This window comes from Excalfactoria chinensis, chromosome 13 (assembly GCF_039878825.1).
Source record: "Excalfactoria chinensis isolate bCotChi1 chromosome 13, bCotChi1.hap2, whole genome shotgun sequence".
Lineage (NCBI taxonomy): Eukaryota > Metazoa > Chordata > Aves > Galliformes > Phasianidae > Excalfactoria > Excalfactoria chinensis.
The window spans coordinates 1,597,589-1,623,625 of record NC_092837.1 but is presented as its reverse complement, the minus strand read 5'-3'; the positions used below and the strand labels follow the sequence as shown (position 1 = coordinate 1,623,625).

At 50.4% G+C, this 26,037-nt stretch overlaps 1 protein-coding gene across 1 annotated transcript in view; it reads left to right on the top strand.

Moving 5' to 3' along the window:
- PDLIM4 (PDZ and LIM domain 4) overlaps positions 1-25,480 on the top strand; it is a 33,094-nt gene extending 7,614 nt beyond the window's left edge. Inside the window, exons 2-7 of the mRNA XM_072348316.1 lie at positions 2,510-2,661; positions 9,450-9,534; positions 18,094-18,272; positions 19,992-20,149; positions 22,026-22,146; positions 23,068-25,480. Of these exons, the coding sequence (XP_072204417.1) occupies positions 2,510-2,661; positions 9,450-9,534; positions 18,094-18,272; positions 19,992-20,149; positions 22,026-22,146; positions 23,068-23,272 (900 nt within the window). The 3' untranslated portion in view covers positions 23,273-25,480. The remainder of the gene's footprint in view (positions 1-2,509; positions 2,662-9,449; positions 9,535-18,093; positions 18,273-19,991; positions 20,150-22,025; positions 22,147-23,067) is intronic.
- Positions 25,481-26,037: the final 557 nt, after the last annotated feature.

The following is a 26,037-nucleotide window of genomic DNA, read 5'->3' as shown; positions in this document are numbered from 1 at the left end:
CTCTGTTGGAGCTCAGGGAATACCATGCGTTGTGCGGGCACATGGGGGGTTGGGTGTGGATGAAGCTGCAGGGCTGTGAGTGCCAGAGGCTGTGATGGGGGGGGGGGGGGGGGGCACAGCAGCTCGTTCCTGGCACTGCTGGGCACCTCCCGAACAAACAAGCCTTGTTGCTGGTTTTCATAAACATGTCCTATTCTCAAGCATCAGCTTCTTTGATGGAGGCCCCTCCAGAGAGCACAGAGCCCCAGTGACTCAGAGCAGGTTTGGTTTTGCAGTTTGTAACTTTGTGATGTATCCGGTTACTCTGAAATTCGTGAGTGTTCATGTCGTACGTGCTGCTTGCAGCAGAGCAAAGCCCTCTCTCAACAGAGGCATGGATGGATGGGTGTCTGCGTTAGTGGCTCCCTGTTGCCATGGGATTTCTGTGCCCTGCAGGTGTGATGTACATGTAAAGTGCGTGGCTGTGTCCCACTGAGCTGTAGCTGCAGAACATGAGGGTCATGGCTTGGAGGGAAGCCCTGTCCCTGTTTGTGGAGGTGGATTCTCAGTGCTGTTTTGGTGGCAGTTGGCATTGGGAAGGAAATGTGGCTTCTGAAGTCCTCAGAGCATTCTGGTTTGAGCTGACCCACCGTCCCTTTGCTCCTTCCTGTCTACTTGTGCATTTCCACGTGGTAACGTGGAGACTGGACTACAACAACAAAGCTTATTGCACTTAATACTGTGCTCTTGTCTTCATGGCTTGCAAGCAGCTGTATAGTCCTGCCCTCCGAACAACACAGTGGCACAGCCTGGTTTGCTTTGATCTGGCACCTTTGGTGCTGATGGTGTCACGTAGCTGTGGCTGGGAGAACTTGGCTTGAAGCATCTCAAGCACCATTCACTGACAGATGTGAGCTCTTGTCCTGCCACGTGTTCCTGTGCTGGTTCCCAGACTATGACCCTGATGCTGTATCTCAAACTAACATGTTCTTGGAGCTCAGCTCCATTTCCAGCCCTCAGTCATCTCCATGGATAGTGTAAAATGCTAATATGAGGATGCTGCCAAAATAATCTGAAATAAACCAGAAACCAAAACTAGGAAACAGCAAAGAGTCCCATCTACAAGCAGCTTTTCTCCAAGGAAGCTACGATCTGGTTAAGATCAGTGCAAGGGGAGAAATGCATCAGACATGAAGAACAGACGATAACAAGATGTGGTGGTGTTGGGTCGGGCTGTCAGCACAGGGCTGGGTGGCCGACACCAGGGGATGCATGTGCCAGCACGTTGTTGTGTAAAGGTGTGTGCTTGGCAGTGCTCCATGGGCTCCTGCCTGGCATAGGGCAGGGCTGGCAGCTTCCCAGGCTGCTAAAGGAGCCTGATGCTGGGGAATGCCATTGTTTCTAATGTGGGTTCAAAGGAAAACAACAGGACAAAGTAATTCCGGAGGGGGGGAAATCTCTGAGGTTAAAATGCCGCATGTCACAGCTCTGCAGCTGATATGCGCGGCGGTGAGAAATGCCTCCCTTTGTTTGCTGTGGGCTGAGTCAGAGGCAGCCAGGAGGGGCAGGAGGTGGCTGGGCAGGTTTGTTTGGAGGAACTATTGAAGAGCGAAGGGTGAGCGCTGATCTGCTCCGACAGCGCGACAAAAGGCTCAGCGTGGCATCAGCTCCGCTCAGCTGCACAGAGAGCTCAGAGCTCCCCATGTACCTCCACGTTCAGGGTGCAAACGCTGTGATGAAGTGCTTATAGACATGCTTACCTGTCCTGCCTGTGTTGCACCGTTTTGTCTTATCCTGAAAGTTAAAAGAGTAATTGGGTTGATGTAAAGGAAAGGGTGACTTCTTAATGTTTTTTGTAGGCTGTGGGATTGGCCCTATGTCCAACCACAGGCGGTACCCAGCTGTGTCATTAGTACCTTGGGGAGGGAGTTGGAAGCTCTGTAAGGTTTGGAAGCTCCTACACAAACAGTCAGGATGGGCTGTGGGGATGGATGGGCTGTGGGATGTTTCATGCAGAGCTACAGAGTAGCAGTTCCTTGAACAACGGTCAGGGAAAAACTGATGTGAAATGCAGTATCCCAGCAGGAAGCAATTAGGGTGACTGCTCTCACCCTTAAATTACATCTTTCTCTGAAGTTTTTATGTGCTCCTACAGACTGATTCTCAGAGCTTGTTTTAAGGCCTGTGGGCTGAGGGAGTTGGACTTGATAGTCCTTACGAGTGCCTTCCAACTCAGGATATCTGTGATGCTATGGTGAAGGTGGGCATTGTGGTGTTTGAAGGAGATCTGGGCATGTGCTGGGGCTGATGGGAGCCCTGTGGACTGAGAGCTGGCGCTTGATGGCTCCTCTGTGCAGCATGACCAGAGATGTTGGCATGACTTGAGGTGGGACCTGAGTGCTGTTGGCTTAGCAGAACACACAGGTCTTCTCCAGAAATGGGCACGTTGAGGGAGTTGTTACTCCAGGAAAAATTAATTTCTTTAAATTGAACATTCTTTTAAATGCGTTTTTTATCTCTTCTTGCCTAGATTAACCCTGGAAGTAAAGCAGCCCTGGCCAACCTGTGCCCAGGAGACATCATTCTGGCCATTAATGGGGAGAGCACAGAAGCCATGACACATCTGGAGGCGCAGAACAAGATCAAGGCGTGTGTGGAGCAGCTGCTGCTGTCTGTGAGCAGGTGGGGATGGCTTGCTGTGCTCACGTGCTATGTCCTCAGTAGTGTATTGCACTGGTGCTTTGCTGCTTGTGCTCTCGTGTTAGCTTTGGTTCATGCTTGTGCAGAAGGCTTGCAGCCAACCCCTGAGCAGGCGTGCTATGGGGTTTGGTTCTGGATGCGGTTGTTCTATGGTATTAGGCACACTAAGGCAAAAGCTGTTCTTGAAGAAAGCACTGATAAGAGTGGATCTGGATTCTCTCTCAGCACCTCACAAGGTTCCTGTAGGCTGAGCTGAGTCAGACCCTGCAGATCTCATATGGGGTCCTGCAGCTTCTACAGACCTGAGCAGGAGCAGCAGTGGGGCCAAAACCCCATTTGGGAGGAACCTCCTGTATTCTGTTGGCTCTTACCCATCATTTTCCTGAATGTCTCTTCCATGAATGTCCGTTTGGAGGTGCTGCCAACTACACATGGCATTTTTGTTTCTTAATATTTCAAAGCAAAATGAAGGTTTGTTTTGGTTTCTTTGCTTTCTGTTGAAGTTAATCTCTTAGCTAAAGGCTTTGGATGTAAGTCACAAATGATCTATTCCTTATAAGGCTCTTAAATGCTATCTCTTAATAGATTTAAATAAATTTGTCCTAATTATCCACTTCAGATTAAAAAGGCATTTCCTGCTATGAAGAGCTGTCACTGAGTGTTTATGCTTCTCTTAGGAAATATGTGGCTTCTGACTGGTAGCCGGGTCCCAGAGCATGGTGCTGTGTGAGGAGTGCTGCTGTGAAACACAAACCTGGTTTTGTTCCTGGGGGGTTCATGAGACAGAGGCACTTGCAATGCCTGACTGCTGCAGGACCACTGAGCCCAGCCATGCTATAGTGGTTATGGGGCTGCTACTATGGGATAGAAAGGACCTTTCATGCTGGTGGGATTTCTCCTGGCCAGGGAGGGTTGTCCTGCTTTCACCAGGAGCAGTTTTCAGGAGGCTGCTACCAAGTTCTGTTTCTTGGCCCCTTTTTAGCCACTGGCATCAACTGGCATCTCTTTGTTCATAGAAACATGGAGACTCTTAGATTGGGATTGGGACCTTAAAGCTCATCTTGTTCCATCCCTTGCTATGGGAAGGGTTGTCAGTCTCTAGACCAGGCTGCCCAGCATGCCATCCCACCTGGCCTTGAATGCCCCCAGGGATGGGTCACTGCAGCCTACCTGGGCAGCCTTGGTCAGTGCCTCACTGCCTCTGGGAAAAAATTTCTTCCTAGTGTGTAACCAACATCCCCCCTCTTGTAGTTTGAAGCCATTCCCCCTTGTTCTACCACTATCAGACCGTGTAAAAAGTCTGTCCCCTTTCTGCTTGTAAGCTCCCTTTGAGTACTGGAAGGCTGCAACGAGGTCTCCCTGAAGCCTTCTCCAAGCTGAACAGACCCAGCTCCCTCACGCTTTATTTGTAGGGGTGGTGCTCAGCCCTCTGACCATCCTTGCACCCCTCCTCTGGTCCCATTCCAGCAGCCTCATATCCCTCCTGTACTGGAGGCCACAGCCTGGACACAGTACTGCAGATTGGGCCTCATGAGGGCAGAGTAGAGGGGGACAATCTCTTGTTGGCTGAGATAGAGTTGCAGGTATTCTTTTTTACCCTGAACGTTGACTTTCTGCAACCGTGATGGTACGTGCAGTACTGTCCTGTAATGCTGAAGTTATTCAGTACTTATATGTCCATGTTTATATCCAGAAGATAAAACTTAGCTGAATAGTGAAAGGGAACATTGTCATCACAGCAGCCTGAAGACTTCTTTCCGTCTGCCCAGCCAGATGTGGGGCTGTGCCAGTGGCCATCACACACTTTGTGCCCTGCAAAGCTCCAATTGCTCTGCAGCGCGCCTGCTGGAGGTGGAAACTTTGTCATGCCTGGAACGGGGCTCTGCCAGGTGTGACTCAAATGCCTTGATGAAATCATCAGATTTTTTGACCGACTTCTTTTAGTCTGTAAGCTGAAGGCTGCATGGCTGCCCCCAATTCATGGCTGTAAGACAAGGGCACGAGGAGGAGACTGAGAGAGGCAGGGACAGGGATTAGAAGTTAGCCACTGAACTGTGGGCATTAAACTTTGAGCAGAAGCTTTGTGCATCCCATTGCCTGCTGTAGGGGACTGATGGAAGTTGCTGTCTTGAGGCAAGATAATTCAGGGGTTTCTGACCTTTATTTCTGCTGGCACGTTAGGGCGAAGAGATGATGTTTTTGTTTTACTTCAGTATACTGTGCTGACAGTGCAGTGGTTCAGGAGCTGCAGTGGTTGCTCTCTGCAAGCATTGTGCAGTCCTGCTGTTCACCCATATCCTAGAAAGGAGGTGGTTTATTCTTCAGTGCTGCTTCCCATTTTGGTGCTCCATAGCCCAGGGTTTGCTGGCAGCAGTGTTTGCTATTCAGAGGAAGCAGGCTGTGTCATAGGATATATCTGAGAGGTCTTTTCCAATCTTTCTGATTCTGTGACTGTGTGTGTGAATGCAGATTTAAATCTCCTGGATGGATGCAGGGATGGGGGCCAATGGGGATGTCTGTGTGTGCGGGGTAGCTTAGCTCAGCAGTGAGGCCATCACAGGGCCTTTTGGTTGTTCAGCTGTGGGGTTATTCAGAAAGCAAATGCTTTGCAGGGCCCCGAGAGCTTTCTGTGACTCCACCTGATGGGGAAACTCTGACACTGGTGTCACTGTGACATATAACAGGGTTGGTTTAGTTTTCAGGTTGCATTCAGTGAATTGCCTTTGATTGAAAGTAGGAAAGTCAGAATGGGTGAAAACCACATGGGAAGAAAATGGGAAGGGTTGTTGGCTATCCAGTGGGGCAGGCACACAGACCCAATAGCAGCCTGACCCACCTGGACGCTGTGTGCATGGGGTGCACAGAGCCCTTTGGATGCAGTGAGAGATGCTGATTATCATTTATCAGGTTCACCTGATGAAGATTCTCAGTCACGCTGCTGGGTAAACAAATAAAGAACCAGGATGAGTGGTAGTTTGTGTGGAGGATAAACCACTGGGGTGTAAAGCTTTCCCATGCAGCACAGATAGTGTTTGCCCTCCATGCTTGGGAGGAACCAGCTGAAATGGGTTTTGTATTGGGATAGGGACTGGCACCAGTGAGGTGTGACAGTGTGGATGAGCTGCAAATGGAGGTGGGCCTCTTTTTTAGCACACTCTGTCATTAGAGACCTTACACTGGGTTTGGCTCTCTTGCCCGGTGGCATGGCAGGGGCTGCCTCTGCATTCAGTCTGGAAGAAGACAGAGTGCTTCTTACCGAAGGCAAACATGCAATTTCCTGGCAGCGGGATGGGAAGCAGTGCTGGGAGCAGCCTGGCTCTGCACTGAGTGCTGGGAGGATGGCAGGAGGGGCATGCAGTGTCTCCTCTGAGCAGCAGTGAGAAGCTGTGAGAGCTGAATAACTGCAAGCTGAAAAATCACATCTGGATTCTCTGTGGTGCTTATAAAAGTTATTTTTCTCCCCGTAACCCACCTTGTCCTTCTCCTGGAAGGCTGTCAGCCCTCGGGCTGGTGCATGCTGTGTGCTCTGGCCCTGAGCTAACTGGTACAGCAGCACAGCTTGGTCTCCTCTCATGTAATGCTGTGTAGTGTTCTCACTGCTTCTAAAGAAAGCCTTGCCTGTTCCTTTACAGTCATTGTCTCTTGTGGTTCTTGTGCAGCCCCAGTTATTAGGCAATACTTATTTCTTCAGATGGGGGTTATGCTTCAAGTGAAAGCAGCTACAGAGCTTGGTTGGAGCTGTGCTTTGCTGGAACCCATGCAAGGCTGCAGCATGGGCTCTGCTCCCTCCTGCTTGTCTCATGCTGAGGATTCTCTGGAAGGAGAAGTCTTTCTTCCCTGGAAGAGGAAGCCCAGTGATGAGATCTGCCTGGACCTGCTGACTTTCTGGAGTCTCCCTGTCTCTGCACACATCTTTCTGGATGCTCCATCGCCCTGAGCCACACTGCTGGGAGATGGAAGAGTTACAGTGAATGATGTACCCCTCCTGGAAACTTGAGAACAACTGGAAAAGTGAATCACAGCTTCCCCTCTGGAGACATACGAGGATGAATGGAGGGGAAAACCTGCGGCATTCCATTGCCTGGCTCTGCAGGAGCAGCTTGAACTGGGGCAGGGGGTGAAGGCAGCAGCTCTGCAGCTGTGCCATGTGTGAGCTGCTGGTGAGGATCCTGCAGCCCCACGGTAAGCTTCAGCATCGCAAGCATCCCCTCCTAGCAGGGCAATGGACATGTGGGCAGCAGGAGTAGTCTCTGCAGTTGAGACCTTAATGGTGGGAGATGGGCAGAACTCAAAGCTGCTGCCCTACAGAGGCACTGAGCAGATAGACTGCAGCCATGTGGTCATGGGGAGAGGTGGTAGCATGTCCTGGGCTGCACTGCTGAGCACTGCGTGTGAACCTGGAAAGGGCTGCAGGAGGAGGATGGGGGGTTTCTTGTGGTGCACGAATGGCTCTGTCAATGCAGAGAGCAGGAATGGCAGATTGCTACCAGGTGCAAAAACATTGCTGTGAAAACCTGTGAGTGTATGTGAGTGATTCTTTGAAAGCGATACGGAGTCTTTTAGAAAACAAATTGTGGGGTAAAGGGTGTCTGCAGCTTGCTTTATTTGTTTTGGGTTTATCTTGTTAATGAGTCTGTTTCCCACGCAGCCTCATGTTGAAAGCCCTGGTCAGGTTATTTTCCTTAGGATTGTTGAGCAGCCATCAAAATAGAGCAGAGCGTTGTTAATGCAGAGTAATGATTTCCACATAGCTGACTTTAATCCCCTGCAAATCATCTGAAAACACTTTCCCCATCCTTGAGCTGTGAATTCAGCAGCTTGGAACATGTGAGTGTGGTGTCTGAGCTCTCAGCCATTGTGTTGCAGAGCGTGATCAGCTTTTGCTGTGCTGGAGCACCAAAGGGTAAGTACCTCAGGGTGGCCCTGCTGAGCCCTAATTCCCTTATGGGGCTCCTTGGTGCTGCTTTGGGTTTGCTCCTGTTCCCAGGGAAGAGGGGAAGTCTGAGCAGAATTGCCCCCTAATGCTACAGTAGACCTTGATTTCTCCTGGGTAGGGCTGGCTGCTGCCCCAGTCCCCTCTGCTTGGCAGGAAGTCTCTGAAGATATTGGATAGAACCAAAGCTGTGCCATATCGATTTAATTTCAGAGCAGCTCAACTGGAAGCTGCTGCTGAGGTCAGTCTGGGTTTGTTCCGGCCATTGCTGGAGGCTGGTGAGGCTGCATCTTGTGTATGTGGGAAACTTCTGGTGTTGGCAAAGCTTCTGAGGTTCATCATTAAAAGCACCAACTATGATCAGGCTTCTAGCTGGGTGCCTGCACTCTGACCGCCTCTGTCACTAAGTGTGCAGACCCACAGCTTTGGGAAATGCACGTTTAGCTGCACTCTGAGTTGGGGTTGGTGCGTGGAGGGCTGCAGCCTGGCAGCGCTGGTGCGGAGAGGATGTGCTGCTGCTTATCACTCCTATCTACTGCAAGCAGAACGGCTTTGTGGATCGCACTTATTTCCTGGCAAATCAAAATCTTGGGGGATTTCTTTTTATGTGAGCTGTGTTTGGCATGTGGGCTGCAGGGCTGTGCAGACAGGAGAGTCGTAACCTCAGCAGCAGCGTGAGCCAGCATTGGGCTGATGTAGAGCGTGGGGGGAAAGCACGGAAACTGTAATGAGGTCTCTGCCAATGCAATTAGGAGCTCTCATTGTTCTGGGCCTCCAGATGAGATTCTGAATGCAGGATTCTGGTTCTGAATGTGGAAGCAATACATGCAGCAGCAGATGATGGTGAATGCTGGGAATGCTGCTGTTCCCAGAAAGGTCGGCTTCCTCTGTCCCAGCAAACAGCAATCTGGGAGACCAATTTAGGTAGAAAGGTCTGAGCCTAAAATCAAGTGATTGTGGTAGAGAGAGCTTATCAGAACGAGACATCTAAGTAGGAAAAAGAGCAAACTCCTTCCTGTGGAAAAAGCAGCGATGGTGAGACCGGGTGGTGATTTGGAGCAATAAAGCCTCAGTCCTCAAGATGCTGTCCCACTGTGCATGAAGGCAGCAGCAGTCTTTGCTTTTTATGGGCTTTGGCTTAGGCTGTGAGTCTGTGGGGTGTGTGTGGCAGTGTGTGTGAATCAGGGCTGCGTGCACGTGGGTTTCAGTGGAAAATACTGAACCCAACACCCCTCGTCATGGATTCCTGGGTTAAAACTGTGCTCCTTCTTCACATTTGGACTCTGCAGATAATTAAACCTAAACTGAACACAGCACGTATCAGGGGCCAGAGTCCAAGGAAGGGCACTGGGCTGCAGTGAGTGATTGGTGCCTCCTGGAGCAAGAACATTTTCATTAAGGTGTGTGTGCAGGCAGTGAGGTTAAGCACAGTGATGTGTGTTGTGTGCTGGGTTTCCCATCTCACTGCTCTTCCCTGGCGAGGATGAGAAGCAGCAGAGAAGTGGTTGTATGGTGGCGTCTTTGCAGAACCAATGTTATCTGCTTCCCATTTGGTTCCTGGGCAGCACAGACCTCCAAGCCGTGTGCTGCCTGATGTGGCAGTGTTGGAGGGATGCACATGAATGGAAACTGGATTTCAGGGCTTTCCCAGTGGCTGCATTGAAAGGGATGAGATGGCTCGTTCCATACATGCTTTCTCACTGGGAAGCAGCTGTTGTTCCTGCTGTTCCTGTATATAGTTTGTCATGTTGTACATGTATGTTCTTGGTTATCTGTGTCTGTTCTTTGGAAGTCTCTTTTTAAATCTAAGCTGAATGTACCTGATTTCCCATTACAGAGCCGAGGAGAGGAGCTGGTCACCGCCCATACTGGAGGATGGGAAGGCACAAGCTTACCGTGTCAACATTGAGCCTGAGCCACAGGTAGGGGAGTAGTGTGACGGCTGTGCTGGGTGGCAGATCTGGGTCTGGGAAAGTGTTCTCCTGGGTCTGTGGGCAGAAATGTCAGTGTGGGGATGGGGTAGAAACCAGGGCAGGAGGTGAACTGGTGCCTGCCTGGAGCAGCAAGGCTGATGCTTAGGGATGGAGCTCACGGTCCCTAGCTTGCTAATGCCCTCCCACACTGCTTCCTGCTGCACCTGCCTCCTGCTTCTCTTCCCTAAATTCACCATGTCCTCTTAAAGCTGTGGTGGTGATCTGCTTTAAGGGTGGTGGTGTGGGGTTTGCATCGTGGTCTCCTCTCTTCCTGTCTCACTCCTTTCTCCTCCTTTTTCTGTCTTTCAGCTGTTCTCCCCTCTGTCCTCAGCTCTTTACCTTGACCTTCCCGTGCACCCTGTGTGTCCTGGCCCTGTATCTGCAAGGTGATGCAAGGTGATGGCACTGCTGCCTGCAGAAGGAACTAGAAGGTGATGGGCTGAACTGATCTCATACTGTACCCCTCTCCTGCCCAACATCTCCTTAGCAAATTCACAGGTGACTCTGGTTCTCCTCAAAGGGCAGAGGAGGTCTGTTTTTTCCACTCCTGTTCAGCATCCCTGCTAGCTGAGTGTGTTGCACGGGCATAAAATTCTGCAGTGGCCACAGCCATGTTGCTGTGCTGGTGCTGAGTTCTCAAATACCAGTCATATGGTTCTTTACTGCTTGAAGGTGGTTTGTGTTGGAGGCTGTTCCATAAGAGCCCTTCTCCAGCGCTCACAAAAACCCTGGGAGCAGATGCTATTGGCTTGACTCTTCTGCTCATTGTAGCAACCAAGCATCCTGAGTGAACTCTGAGACTCCAGGCTGAATAACAAAGAAGCTAATGTGATGCTTCTGGGGGTAGTGTTTGCCTTGTTCCCTTCAAGGAGTGAGGAATTGCCCTGACTGCATTGGAGTTACCCAACGATGAGCTCAGTGCAGAGAAGATAGGGTCAAGTCTTCCACGTGCCACCAAGATCTCTGCATTCACACCCACTGATGCTGTGGCCATTGCAGCCAATCTGCCAAAATGTTGCTTTCCTATACGGTGAGGAGGGGCAGCAGATGGGGATGAGGACGTTCACTTGAGCTGCAGCACAGTGGCTGTGTCCCTGCAGAAGGGACCCCTCTTGTCCCTCCTGCAGCGTGGGGACCAGCTGGAGCCTTGGCGTTGAGTTCTGGCCGTGCGTGCTTCATTAATCCATTACGGCAATCTCTTTTCTGACAGGCTTTCTTAATAGACTTTGATGTGCCCAAAACCCTATGAATAATGTTAAATAAGGAACAAATGTGCAGCGGTTCCGCTGCCAGATACAACATTTCTGACATTTAATGCAGATTGGTTTTGATTCCTACTATTAATATATGCTGCATATGGATCTTTTTAAAAAATTAGACAGTTACAAAGAGTGTCAGGAAGGGGGCAGGGATGGATTTCCCTGACTCCAAACCTACACAAACAATGTCTAAATCTGGAGCAATCAGTGGCTAACCTAAACACATCTGTGGCAGGGCACCAGGAAAGGCCTGGGAGCGTGATGGAGAGGGTTCAGAGAGCACATTCCTGCTCTTGCTCTTCCCAATGGCTGCAACCCAGGGCTCCATGCAGCTGGTGGGCATAAGCCCATTTCTTCTCACCCGACAGCCTCTTGGGTTGGGGTGGTTGCTGGTTGAGAATCCACTCTCTGTTGCTATTCTGAGCTGTGCACTGTCACAGGAATCTGGCTTGCTCAGTGCTGAGGGTGACTGAGCTCTGATAGTGTGACCCATTGCAGAGCTGGCCATCATCCCATGTGATTGTGGGCACTCAGCTCCATGTGGCATCAGATCCATCCCTGCTGCAACAGCTCTTGTTAGACTGCAGGAAGCAAAAGGCCTGGTGTCAAGTAGTAGCTTGGCTCCAGTGTGCAATATTGACGTGCATTTGTTAGCATCTGAAAAAGCACAGTCTGCTTTGCGATGCAAGGTTAAAAAAAAATGCAGATTCCCCTGGAATTCTGCCCTCAAATTGCAGTAATTTGCAATAGGTTTGGGGTTGTCCTTGAAATAGTTCTCAGATGCTCACCCCAAGTGGCAGAGTGGTTCATGTGTGTTAAGTTGATACACCACCAAGTTTGATCTGGTTTACCGGGTGGAGGGGTTGCTCGACGTGTCTCTGTGTGCCTGTGGGGTTTGTTCTGTGGTCTGACATTGAGTCATCTGAAAGCAAATGAATGTTCTCAGTCCATTGCAATGCGTCGAGCTGCTGTAGCTGTAACCTATGTGAGATCATCTCTGTACCTCTTCTGTAAACCAGCATAACTAGCGAGTGAGCTTCAGTAATCCCAATGCGTGAAAGAGGAAAGAATGTTTTGAGGGTAAAAGGGAAAAAATTAAGATGAAATTTTCAAATGGTGGTTTGTTGTTTTGTTTTTTTGTTTTGTTTTTTCTATCCAAGTATTTTGCATAGCTTGCTCTCATTGAAAGTCAATAGGAGCTGTACTGAAATAATGACAGCTTGAGCAGATTTAGGACAAAATAGCCCTTTATCCAATGGCATTTCCTAAGGGGTAGGTATGCTGTATTGTTGTCCTTGATAACATCTGTTCCAGCGGTGACTGTTAGCATGGGGAAGGAGAGATGGCATGCTGCTGCACTGGGGAGCATAGCATGTCTGTGTGAAAGCACACAGAGCTCCTGGTTGGGTCCATGGGGAAAGCTGACTTAACACACTGCAGTTTTCCTTTCTGCTCACCTACAATGATCATTCTGTGCAGCCACTCGTTATCATTTCTACATCCAGCTGTGTTCCTGAGCCACCTACACAGTCAGTAAATAACCCCGAACATGGTGATGCTCTCTGACTTCTCTGCAGGAAGCAGAGTGCTGCTTGTGCAGGAGGGCTCTGCCTGGAAGCATTATGGAACCACAAGGAGCATGTCCTGCATCCTCAGCAGAGCGCACACTTCCCACTTGTCCTGCTTCCCTATGACAGTGTTAATGAAGCAGCTCAGCTTGTACAAAGCCCTCCTCTGTCTGCTTATTAAACACACCCTTGCACTGCTGATATTAAAAACATGCCCTCTGTGCCGGAGTGGGCCAGATAAATGGAAACACATTTTGATCATTCTTGCCGTTCTTGGGTAACTTTTTCCGTTGCTGTGGGTTTCTAAGGGGCCGTGGGGGAGCTGGGTCCCCTTGGGGGCAAAGTGCTGAGGGGCTCCAAGTGCTCTCAGTGCAGTGGTTGCTCCTGGGGGTGGGGATCCTGTGTCTTCACCAGCAGCCGTGCAGCTCTGCAGTGCTTTGCTCAAGGGGAGAGATTGTCCTGCAGTCAGACATGTGCTGTGCAGAAAATGTGCAAGCACAGAGCTGGAATACCTTTCTAACTTATCCCAAAAGTACTTTTTAATTTTTATTATTATTATTATTAATAATGCCTCATTTTATATCCCAGAGCAGCTTCTCCTGAGAGCACTCCTTCAGCAATGGGTCGGTGCCTCCCGCCCCTCTGAACAATTCTGGATGTTAAGAAATCCCCAGCCATCACTTGTGCATGATTTAGAAGCTTCCCCATCCGTGCAATTACACATCAGAATGGCTGCTGTCAGGGCTGCTGTAATCCCGCTTCGTTTAGCACTGGGAGGAAATGTTCTGCTGTTCCTCTTTGCTGCTTTTGCTTCTGATGCCTTGCTCCTACACGGGGGGGGACAGCAAGGCTTATTTGGGTGTTGGTGTAATTACTCCTTGTGCACAAATCAAGGCTGCTGTATGGAGGGATGTGTGTCTCCAAAATGGGCTTCTGTGTTTGTGAACTCATGTCAGTGTCAGATGATGGGGCTCAGCCCAGCCCTGCTCTGTGCTGTATCAGCTTTAAGAAATGCAAAGGGAGCTTTCTTGCAGTACAGTTTCCTCATAGCTGGCAGAGATTTAGCAGTTTCAGAATATAGTATAGAAACAGGCCAAACCGAGTCCTTATGGAGAGAGCTCTCATTGCAGAGTGCTGTCTGCAGCATCCCGAGCAGTGAGAGCTGGGCTGTGTCCTGAGTGGTGGGACAGAGGGCTTTGCTGTTGGGCAGATGTCTGCAGGGTGCATGCAGTGAGGTGTACATGGCAGGGAGAGCTCTCCTTTGTACTGTGGTTTGTACTGAAATAGAGTCTTGGCAGAAGAGCTGAGGTCCATCTTGTGAAATAACTCATACTCTCTGTTCATCCAGCTTCAGCAAACTGTGTCCTTATCTGACAATCTTCTGAGCCGAGCTCGGCGGCAGGGCTGTGCTCAGTGAGGCTGACACCCACTTGTTTGCAAAGCAGCACACAGCCAGGCCAGCAGTGTGCTCGCAGTGTAGTAGATCTCTGCTGGGGAGCTGTTAAAGTGTACGTGGCATGGGGAGGGTTGATACCCTCCTGTCCCAGCTGCCTCCCACCAGGAGCTGCCTTCCTGCCCTGCTGTGCTGCCCAGCTCTGTTCCCAGCTGCTCACCCAAGAGTGACTTGGAATGGAGAGAAGTGGCTGCACAGCATGGGCTGAAGCTGGAGGGTCGATCTATTCCTGGGGGCATGCCACAACCTCCATCTGTTCTTTGCATTAAGATGAGCACAGTGCTGTCTGCCCTTTGAGCTCCTTTGTGTGCTAATAAGATTTCCAGGACTTCTGAACCACTTTATCAGATACGAAGTGCTGTGCTTGCTATTGAAAAGCTGGGGATAGAGAGGAAGGGATGTCTGTGTTGCGGTTTTGTGCAGAGGCTGAATTTCAGTCCTGAGGGACGTGCTGTCGTACACCCATGCAGTATCACCATGCCCAGGGTTACAGCTGGCTTTCCCCAGCTGTACCACCTTCAGGCATGGCTGCAGCCCTGCGTGTATTCCAGTACAAATGTGACCCTGGCTCTGCAGAGGATACTTCTGCCCTCTTCTCCCCCACGGTACCTATCATTTAGCTGAATAGTGCAGAGGTCAGGGCAGAGGAATGCTGGCTGTGTCCCTGGGGCACGTCTGAGCTCAGTGATGGCAGTTGAGGGAGCAGCTGGCTCCACAGATGTCCCTGCAGGAGTGACAGCACGGTCACAGTGAGACCTCCGCACAGTGACCCTGGTGCTGAGTGATGCACTAGCTCAGCATTTTGGCAGCACGCATCTGGCTGCTGCTGTCCTGCTTGTAGGAAGGCAGCGGGTCTGAAGCACGTCAGGGAGCTGCTGTTGGCTGAGCTGTCAGTGACCTTCAGCTCCATTAGGTCTGCTGCTGGGTGTTTATAAAGGCAGCAGGATTGCCCCCCCTCTGCTTTGCCTTAGGAAAATAAACAATGCACAGAGCAAAGCTTGGTTGGTGCCATCCCATGGCTGTGAGCCCTGGATGTGCCCTGGTCCCTTGAGGTGCCTCTCACGCTGATGTTTTGGTTTTAATCTCTGTAAGATGAGGCTCATTCTGTGTTCCCGCACTTCTAAGGGTCTAGCTGAAAGCAACGTGAAATGAACACATTTTAAATGCTTTGGGTCACAATCTCATTACATCCTTTTTTCTGTGAAGCTGTGCCTAAAGCCTTTATCGGAACAGAAATGTGAGTTCCCACAACTTCAGAAGCAATACGTGTGCAATGAATGCTTGGAGGGCTGTGGGCAGTGACTGCTGCAGCACTGCACAGTATGGTGGAGGCAGCTCTGCGTGCCAAAGGAAAAGCTGGGGTGTAAATCCATCATTAAAAGACTTCCCAGTTCTGGATCTGGGTGTTATTCCCATTGAGCACCGTTTCAGCTGCCTGTTTGCCTTGATGTATTTTTAAAAACCTGGATTTATGCTTTTTGTTGACCCTAAAAATGTTGGTTACAGAATACGGTATAAACTCTTCCAAAGAGAGAGAAGAAACTGAGACGAATTCTCTAAACCCTTCCAAAATTCCTGGTTGGCTGCACGTTTTTTCTAGCTCTGGGAACACTTATTCTAGCTGGGATTAACTTGACAGAAATGTTTAATTTCTGAGTCGTCTCTTGCATTGTGGATTTGACTTCAAGCCTGGGAATGGAAGTCCCAATTCAGCTGTACCAGCGGAGTCTGCAGCACAGCTTTTGTGAGCCAGCAAAGCAGTGTCCTCTGTACCCAGGGTTTGCCTAGAAACAGTGAGGCTGCAGAATATATCTCTATGTGTATTCGGTCTTCCTTGCATGGGGTCCCAGATGGATGGAGCTGCTGGAGCTGAGCAACACCTGAGTGAGGGGAAAGTGTTCCTGCTGCCACTGTGTATGGACAGGTCATGGGCTGAGAGCATGCCTTTGTGCCAGCAATTGATGCAAAAGGAATGTTTTTCATTAGGAAAGTGGAAGGTCTATTCCTGTTTCCAGCAGAGATGCAGACCCAATATAAGGGTTTGGGCAGAGCTGTCTTTTAATTGACTGAGCAATGTTTGGCAGGAGCTGTGAAGCCGTGAACCACTCAACCTGGGCTCCAGGAGCCCCAGATGCTGTGTGTCAGCTCAGCCCCTCCCGGTGATGGATGCTCCTCAAAGGCAAGCATGAGAAAGCAGATTGCACATCTCTGCTCTGCAGGCGCTCTCCACAGTGAAGCTGAGCAGGCCAGCTCTCAGAACAGGTTTGCAAACCCTCTTAATTTAAGAGAGGCCATAAAAAGCAGGAAAAAAAGCCAGCAGAGAGAAGCAAATTGGGTCCCAAAGGGGGAAGAAATTTTGTGATCTTGAATTTTGAGAACTGGAAAGAAATCCATCTGGTTCTAGGTTTCTGAGAACGAAGGCATGAGCGCTGTGCATGATGTAAAGCCTTGTGCAGGTCTCGTGGGAAAACTCTGAACCAGCTTTTGTGATGGAAAAAGGGAGACTGAACTCGATCCAGGGAATGGTTTTTCATGCAAGGGGGAAGATTTTAGCAGAGAAATGAAGGGAAAGAACAAAGCTCTTTGTGCACTTAGAGGAGAAAATGCTTTCTATGTGTTCCCCTTCAGCTGCCCCCTGATGCCAGCTTGGCTCAGCAAACCTGCACAGATATGGGGGGGAGGGGAGTGTCTCAGCAGGAGCCCATCTGCCTGATTGTCCCTATTAGGGGCTTGGGGTTCCCAGCCCCACTGGGGTAGCAGCACCCTGCTGGTCCTAGCACTCAGTGCTGGACTGGGCAAACCTCATGTTTATGGAAGCATTTGTTCCTGTTTTATGAATTGCTGAGTGGGGCAGGAATGGGCACACTGTGCTTTATGAGCTGCTTTGTGTTAAGGCAAACCTACAAGGGGGAAGACCCTGTTGTGCAGTGGAGAGGGCAGGAATCCTGGCACGTCCCAATGGACACAGTGCTGTTTGGGCCCTGGGGCCCATAGCTCATGGTGTCCTGCCATCCAGGGGCATGTGCTGCTGCTTGCCTCCCCGGATCCTTTACAATCCCTATTTTCCTTCCCCATGTCATGGTTAAAAGTATATTTCTTTGTTTCCCTTGATGTCAAACTGGAAACCTGCAGCCTGCTTGCAATTTTTAGGTTTTTTTTAAGAGCAGAAACTGGGGAATAGTTAAAAATATGTTATTCCTGGCAGTGGAATTCCCTTTTTAATAGCTAATTTGGAGCAATTGGGTTGAAAACCACTTTCCCACGTGTGTGCTGCGTAGTGATGGTACCCAGGCTGCAGTCACATATATAGGGTACAGGGAAATGTGAGGGCCCCATCCCACAGCTCTTACTAAAGCCCTGCTTTTATCAATGGGGGTTTTGCCTGAGGAATACCGAAGGATTGGACTTGCAAAATGGGTTTTTCTGGCAGGATCTGCTTTTTATTTCTCTTAATCATCCATTTTTACTATGCTTGGAAGTGCCGGTGTTTTCCCCTCTGCACCAGTGACAGACATTTGTTTCCCATTAGTATTTATTGGATGGTTTTGGTCAGATGTAGGCTTTGCATCAGAGCCCATGCTGTGTGCTTTGCTGGTTGTTTGCAGGTATTTTTTCTCTCTGCTCAGCTTTAGTGCCACAATGTGGGCAGTGCTGTCCTTCAGAGCAGGGCGGCAGCACTGCACGTCAGCCCTGGGATAGGCGGAAACATTAAAGAGAGCACGGCTGCCTGCAGAAGAGCCTAGCTGTTTCATCACCACGGGTGTGTTTGTGACTCATGTGGATGGAAATAGCTGCAAGTAGGCAAAAGTGTGGGAATTCCAGAGAAAAACCCCAGAACTCAGCTTTGGGTCACACCATGTGCCTACAGAGTAGCCAGCTGCTGCTGTGCTTTGCTGGGTGAAGCAGCAGGAACAGCCATGGGGACTGGAGCAGCCTCACAGCCCTTCTCCTATGGAAATAACAAGTAGGCTTTTACAGGAGAGTAAATGGAGAATACTTGGCCACGGCCAGACCTGGAGAAACAGGCAGGTTTGTGATTAGAGACCAGGGAAGGTTGCGTAGATTCAGCAAGATCTAACTACAGACTGTTCTCCTGGTGCAAACCTCTAATTTCCACGGGGTATATAAAATACAACTACTGCGCTTTCACATCACAGAGCAGCCTCGTGTTGCATTCACACTAAGAGTAATAAACCTCACGCTTTTTCTGCTTTTTCTTCCATTGCAGGATAACGGCCCTGCAGTGGGCAAGAGGCCCATGTCCCACAGTGCGGGTGGGAGCCCAGTGGACAGCAGGCCAGCACTGAGCCTGCAGCACTCCCAGCCCATCCGGCTGCAAGCAAGCAGCAGTGCCGATGCCTCCTTGCCGCTGCAGCTCAGTGGGCTGCACATCGCTCCTTCCCAAAGGTATGATGCATGTGGTGTCGGTGTGCAAAGGGACTTCAGTTTCCCACTGACAGCTTTTGCTTGCCATCCTGCTGAGAACAGGAGCTTGTTGTTCAGGTGACACCTGGAGTGGTGCTCTCAGAGCTCCTCACAGCACTGGGGATGCTGGGTTTGGAGCCTGCATTGTTGGTCAAGAGGAGATGGGAGGAAAAGCAAAAACTGGGGCTTGGCAGGTGCCGGATTCTGAACAGAACTCCTGTGTTTACAGGAGCCACAAAACCCTGTGTGAATATAAGGGCAGTGTTTGATCATCTGTCTCTGAGGTGGCCAACCTTTCTGCTATTTCAGGTCTGCATAAGACCCTCTCTGTTGCCAGTGACCCCCAGCCTGGGGCTGGCACCAAGGGGTATCGTGTGCTTCACCATCCTGGTTCTTCAGAGCATGCATTCATATGGGATCAGGGATTTTGTCCTCCATGGTCTCAGCATCCAGCCATTGAAATGGGCACTGGGATTGCTCACAGAGAAAACCAAGCCCAATGAAATGGGATGTTTGTAAATGTGCAATCTGCTCAGTGCAGCTTTCTGGGAGGCCACCAAATAAATAATGTTCCTAGGAAAGAAAAAACCTTTATACCAAGAGCAGCCCGGGTGGGTTTTGCTGAGGCAGTCTGGGCTGCAAGCTGCCATGCTTTCACACATCCTGTGCTGGTGGTGATTTATGCTCCCCAGCCTGTATCCAATACAGAGAGCATAGAGAGTTCCTGTTCACCTCCAGAGCGGTGTGCCTGTATGAATTTGTATTGCACTGGCTCTGCAAGCCCGGGGTTATTCCCTGCTCCAGGAAAGGGAATGAATTTGGAAAGAAGGGCGCCATGCAGAAATCCCAGTAACAAAATTTGATGTTATCTGTGAGCCGAGAGGCAGTGTCCATGTGGAGCAGGCTGTGCTTGGGGCTGGGTACAGCACTGCTGGGGGGAGGCGGTCAGGCAGCACTAAGCTGTGTGCAGCTGTCTGATGAGGCTTGTAGGATCTCGCTGTTTTATGGGGTCTGTAATGACCTTGGTGTGCTTGGCACTCAGGAAGGAAAAAGCCTTTACCCACAGAGCTGTTGTATGCTCTCAGGCCCTAACAAAGCACAAAAACACTTGAGCTCATCTCTACTCAGTAGGACACTTATGCATCGATCCAAAGTGTCCTTTACTTGAAAGGATGCTTCTCAGCCATCCTGGCGTAATGCTTTACCTTGTTTGTTGTACCTCACGTGGAAGTGCTAACTCAGAGCCACCCAACAGAGCACCGACCCAGAGGGACCATGGTAAGGACAGCGGTCCCCTCCATGCCTGCTATCAGGGAGCTGTCCCACAGGGGTGGGTGGATTCCCTTAGGCCTACATAATTAATTGTGTTGTTTTATCCTTTTTATTTTCATTTTTCCCCCCAGTGAATTCCATGTGTGCTGGGGAAGTGTGCAGTGTTTGTGAGCAGCTGCCCTCTCTCCTGAAGGCATCCAATAGCTGGTCCTGCCCTGGCTGCGTTGCTCAACAGGGAACAAACAGGAAACAAGCCCATCCCAGTTGGAAAAGCACTGTGCTGGGATGGGCATGCCTTCAGGCCTAGATTACAGGGAAGAGAGATGTTCTGCTGCATCTGTGTGAAACTGGATTCCATCCAGGTACATCCCTGATGAGCTGACAATTGCTGTGTGTATCTGATCTGAATTTTTCTTTGTTTGCAAATAGCACCGAACCCTTAAAGTCCCTCCCACGGAACAGAAACGGGATCGATGTGGAGTCAGATGTTTACAAGATGCTCCAGGATTACGAGAGGCCTGCCTCAGAGCCCAAGCAGTCGGGGTCCTTCCGCTACCTGCAGGGCATGCTGGAGGCTGGGGAGAACGGTAGGAGGTTTGCTGATAGCATCATGCTAAGTGTCCCCCAAACACCTCCATTCTGCCCCTCTGTGCCCCCCTCTTCGTGGCCCTGAACACACCAGGATGCTATTGTTGGTTTAGCTGTGTTCCTTTTCCCTTCTGGGCTTCAGGGCTGTGAAGGGCCCCAGTAGGAGCTGGGGTTGTTTCTGCATGCTGACCATGGGCTCAGCTGTGCATTGCCCACAGCTCAGCTGGAGCTGTGCAGGTTCTTTATCTTTGCTGAGAGCATCTCCATGTCGGCTGTGTTCCTGTTGGTACAAATGTAATGGTTGAAAGCAGTTCAGTAGGATCATCGATGGAGGATCAAATGCCTTTTTCAATAAATGGCATTTACATAAGGATGTGGATGGTCCTCGGCAGGAATAGAGATCAGGAGCTTCTGGCTCACTCTTAGCTCAGTCCCAGCTTCCTGTCTGCTTCATTAACTCAGGTCATCGCCAGTTCCGTGCATTAAAAAATAAGATCCCCAGAAGATACATTTCAGCTTCTTTTTATTTGCCTTTCAGCTTTAAGTCCTTTGAGGCTTTTATGTTCAAGCTTTCAGGCTTCTCTTTGCAATCACTGGAGCTAAAAGCTTCTTCTCGTTTCCTTCCAAGAGCCTCTTACTCTAATCATGTGAATCCAGGAACTTAGATTTTATGGGAAAATACCAACTGCTGCAAATCTCATTATGAAGTTGCAAGAGTCATAGAAGTCAGGGCTCTGTGCTGCAGTTTGAAATGAGAGAACGATCTGCTTTGATTGGGAGGAGGAAGATACAGCTCTCTGATGCATGGGGGTTATATGCCTGCCAGCAGCCCCACAGTGCCCCAACTGCTGCATAAGGGACCAGCAGTTATGGGCACCTGAGTGATTAGCATCTCTCCCAGCACAGAGCTCTGTAATGCCTCAGCAAAGTTCAGATCACCAGCAGTGCCGCTGCTGGGTTGTTTGACTGCTTCCAGCCCTCTCCCTTCTCCTTAAGCCTACGCGTATCACAAAAGCACAGCACTTGGCCCCACAGTGCTGCTCTTTAGATCTGCTCTGCTGGGGCTCTCTGGCTGGGGGCTGAGGAATGGGGGGCACTGCTCCTGGTGGCTGCACCTCCTTCAGCTTGAGCAGTGCCATGTTGGGCCTGCAGCACAGAGTGATGGCAGCTGGGCTGTGCCTGGAGGCTGTGGGCTAGGAAACAGAAGGAAAGGGCCCATTGTGCCTCTGGGCAGCCTGGTCTGGAGGTTGGTGACCCTGCACATAGCAGGGGGGTTGGAACTACGTGATCATTGTGGTCCTTTTCAACCCAGGCCATTGTATGACTCTATAATTGTGCCGTATTCCTCTCCAAAGGGCTTGTTTCACTCTGAGATTTATTTTTATTTTCCCCCTTCCCCTTTTAAACATCAGACTACCCGAGTGCTCAGTGGTGGCACGAACCACCCAAAGTGGTGGGGCAGAACCTTCCTTTTGAAGGGGTTTTTTGGGGGGAGATTTTTACTGTTTCTCTTTTTTCTTACTTCACCAAATAGCGTGGCCTAAATAATCACTAAATTCATCTGCGGTGCCTTTTGGGAACATCTGCACATGGAGCTGGTGCTGTACCAGTGGGGACAGAGATGCTGCTGGGGTGAGCAGAGCATCCCCATGCAGTATCTGGGCCCATCTGTGCACCCAGATGTGTGGCTCTGCAGGTTGCTGGTCTCACTGTTTGCATGTTTGCTCTTCACTTCTGTACAGAGAGTTGTGACAAGGCTGAGTGTGTCTCCTCCTGGGGAAAAACAGCCCTATGGCTCCTTAACAACAACAGGAATAAGGAACAAGGTGCCAGAGTGCAAATCCTCAATCTGTGTTTGTCTAAAACTCTTGGCAGGTGAAAAACTCGACAGACTGAGCAACCCTCGCAGCATCAAACCTCCAGGACCAAAGCTCGGCGCTGCCATGTCCGGACTGCAGCTGCTCCCTGAGTGCACGAGATGTGGCAATGGGATTGTGTAAGTGCTGCTGTGTGCATTGTGCAGCCAGGTGGATTCCCACCAGCATCACAAGTTAGGAGGTGTAGCAGAGGTGATCAGAGGGCTGGAGCACCTCTCCTATGAAGAAAGGCTGGGGGAGCTGGGCTTGTTTAGCTTGGAGAAGAGAAGGCTCTGGGGAGACCACATTGTGGCCTTCCAGTACTTGAAGGGAGAAAATAGACAGGAGGGGGAACGGCTGTTTATGAAGGTGGGCAGTGATAGGACAAGGGGGAATGGTTTTAAACTAAGACAGGGGAGGTTTGGGTTGGATATTAGGAGGAAGCTTTTCACCCAGAGGGTGGTGACGCACTGAACAGGTTGCCCAAGGAGGCTGTGGATGCTCCATCCCTGCAGGCATTCAAGGCCAGGCTGGATGTGGCTCTGGGCTGCTGGTTGGTGACCCTGCACAGAGCAGAGGGTTGGAACCAGATTATCACTGTGGTCCTTTTAAACCCAGACCATTCTGTGCTTCTGTGACTGAAGCTGGAGTTGAGGAGGACAGTGAGGACTGCCCCTTCTAAGGGAATCTTGCATCAAAATGCAGAGTATTCACTCAACAGTTCTGCCCTGCTTATCACAGGAATAGCACCGTGCTCTGGCACTCCCTCACTGCCTCACTGAGGGAGGATCGCTGTCAGGGTCAAGCAGAAGAGATCAGTGGGTTATTTTTGTCCATCTGTTGAGGAGTGGCTCTCGGGCAGACGTACGCTGAGTCACATTTCAGAGAACACCAGCGTTCTTCTTTGTGCTGTAAGAAAGCAGGCTTACAAAACACAGCTTTCCTGTGCACTCCTGCAGCTCTCCAGCTTCCAGCACAGGGATCAACAGCAGGGAGAATATATGGGGGAGGGGCCTTTCTGCTGGCTGTGTCCCCACTGACCCCACTCTTCCCACCCCCAGGGGAACCATCGTCAAAGCCCGCGACAAGCTTTACCACCCCGAGTGCTTCATGTGCGACGACTGCGGCCTCAACCTGAAGCAGAGGGGCTATTTTTTCATCGAGGAGCAGCTGTATTGCGAGACGCACGCCAAGGAGAGGGTTAAGCCCCCCGAGGGCTATGATGTGGTGGCTGTTTATCCGAACGCTAAAGTTGAACTCGTCTAAACCCAAAGCTCAGACGGCGCTCGCCCACCCACACGCACGCCGCTGGCTTCGCAGAGTGGCTGTAATCAACCCTGATTACTGCAGCCCGAGTAAAATGCCTTTCTGTAGATAAAACCGTTTACACTTGGGATCTCCAGGGGATGGTGTTGAAAGCGTATGAACAGGTTTTTCCCTTCTCTTTGACACTCTTTTTTTGGGGGAGGGGGGTTGCTGTGCTGGGTTATTAGTCTGTGCCTTAACCTTATCCAGGATCTGCATAAATATTGATTCATTCTCTACTTTTTTTTTCCTCCTGTAAGACCAGTATTTCTTCCTTCCCTCACTGTCATCTAAAGGAAGGAAGGAAAGCTTGAAGAAATTAAGGCACTTTACCTACCGAGAGCTGCCACCTGTATTGCAGCTTCAGTCTCCCACCCACTGGTGACTGCTCTGTGCCTCTGCACGCTGAGCACCCAGCAAGGTTTGCTCCTGCCTTTCCCATTCATTTGCTCTCTCCTGGCTGCCCAGCAGGACATCTAAAGGATGCTGAGGCAGTTGGAGCCCACCTGGCTGCCCTCCTGCACCCCACTTCCCACTGCTCCCCACAGTGAGGTGCTCTGCTTCTGTCCTTGCTTTGACCTTTTGTTTGGCTTTTTTGCAGACCTCCCCCAGGCTGCTGCTGCCCCTGCCCTGACCCAGCAGCTGGGGATGGGGTGGCAAAAGCCCCCTGGAGGTTGGAAGGAGATACAGGAGATGCTTGGCCCCTGAGCAAGTGGATGCAATCTGTGGCTGAGTTTTCTGTGGGCTTTATGTAAGAGGGAGATAATTGAGGCTCTTGGGATGCTGTTATCATGGAGAAATGTTTTTCACGTTCGTGACTGGAGGAGATGTGCAGTTCAGACACCCTGTTGTCAGATGCCACCACAGTGATGGAAGCCCTGTGGTTGGTACCGCCAGGTCCCTCTTGAAACACATTTCTGCTTTCTATGCTTTATAAATAAGAAAGTTCCTTCTGCAAAGGCAAAGAGTGTTTCCTTTGTGTTACTGCATCCCCACATATGGGGCTAGCAAGACTGTGCTGCAGTGACCCTCCAGGTGATGACCCTGCGGGGCAGATGGTGCTGGGAGGCACTGAATGACTTCTGGGGTCTGTGAGAACCTTTGCATTGCAGCCTTTGGTGGAGGAACAGCCCTAGAAACAGAAGTGGGGGAAAAACACCACCTCTGGGGGCCAGAAAGCTGAAAGTGAGATGCTGGGGGTTAGAGAAATGTCTGCTCCCTTCCATGGACAGGGATGGAGATGGGTACTGCCATCTCCTGCTGCACCAGGACGTCCATCCCAACTTCTTCTGCCATCTGCATTTTTCACTGTTGAAGTACAAGGAATGTGTGGCAATGTGATCACCCAGCTGAGCTTGGATTTGCTTGTATTTGCATGGCCTTGCTCAGTAGTTCGGGCCAGCTGAATAGAAATACTTGGGACAGCTGTAAGTGATTAGGAGACTAAGGCTAATCAGGTATGAAGTGTTATCACCTCTTGTTTGTGGGCCTCTGCTTGGAGCTTGTTAGTTTGCAATCAGCAGCAGCACTTGCTCTGACTTTCCTTATTAACCTCACTTGTTCCCGGGCTGGCAGCAGTGCTTCTTGAGGAAGGGGGGGGCTCAGGAGGGGGTGTTGGGCCCGTTCTGTGGTTTCATCATAACTGCTGCTCACAAATCACTTCTGTTCCCTTTATGGCTCTGTTTGGAAGGTTGCACTTCACCCAGACCGGGGCCTGACAGCCCAGCAGGGCCCTCCCACATCACTGCAGGAGTTGTGCTCCCCAGAGCAGCTCCTCACTTCATGGCACAGGGAACACCCTAAAAACCCCATGAGCTGGAAGCACCAGTGATGTCATGGACACAGCAGCCCCAGGCTTCACCTGCAACCTCTCTTTAGTTTGGAATCACATTACCATTACCCACAGATCAATATTTTTTACACCATTCTCTCGTGATGCTCATTCCTACATGTTATCAACACCTTCCATCCTCCTGAGGAGCGTAAAGCCGGAGCCACCTCACAGCAATCTGACAGTGACTCTTGGCATTGTTTCCCCATACGCTGCCCGGAGCCAGCACAGGGCCTGGCCTTGCCAACCCCACCTTCTCCCTCTATTTAACGCTGTAAAACGTTTGCAGGATGATGTGGTTTGTATGAAATACAAAATAAAACAGTATTGTCAGGTGTTTTTTTTTTTTTGCCTCACCCTAATTGCTTTCCCTTTGATCCTCAGGTTTCTGTCATCAATGTGTGTGTGCTGGAGATCCTGTCGAGCGCACAGTCACCTCCTGATGCTGCTTTGTGCTCTGCAGCACACTGTTGTGTCCCCAGCTGTGCTGCTGCTGTGCTGTGCTCTAAATGCAATCCTGTGACATAAACACAGCACAAAGAGGGTTTTCTTACCCTAAATCCACTCGTTCCTGCTCCACCAGCCCTAAGGAAACATGAGAGCTGCACCTCTCTAACAACACATCACACACCCAGTTGTGTCTGAGGTTTGCTGTGTGTTGTTGGTGTTTGGTTTGCATTTTCACAGAATCACTGGGCAGTCTGGGTTGAAAAGGACCACAACGACCACGTAGTTCCAGCTCCCTGCTATGTGCAGGGTCACCAACCAGCAGCCCAGGCTGCCCAGAGCCCCATCCAGCCTGGCCTTGAATGCCTGCAGGGATGGAGCATCCACAGCCTCCTTTGGCATCCTGTCCAGTGCATCACCACCCTCTGGGTGAGCCCCTTTGGTGCAT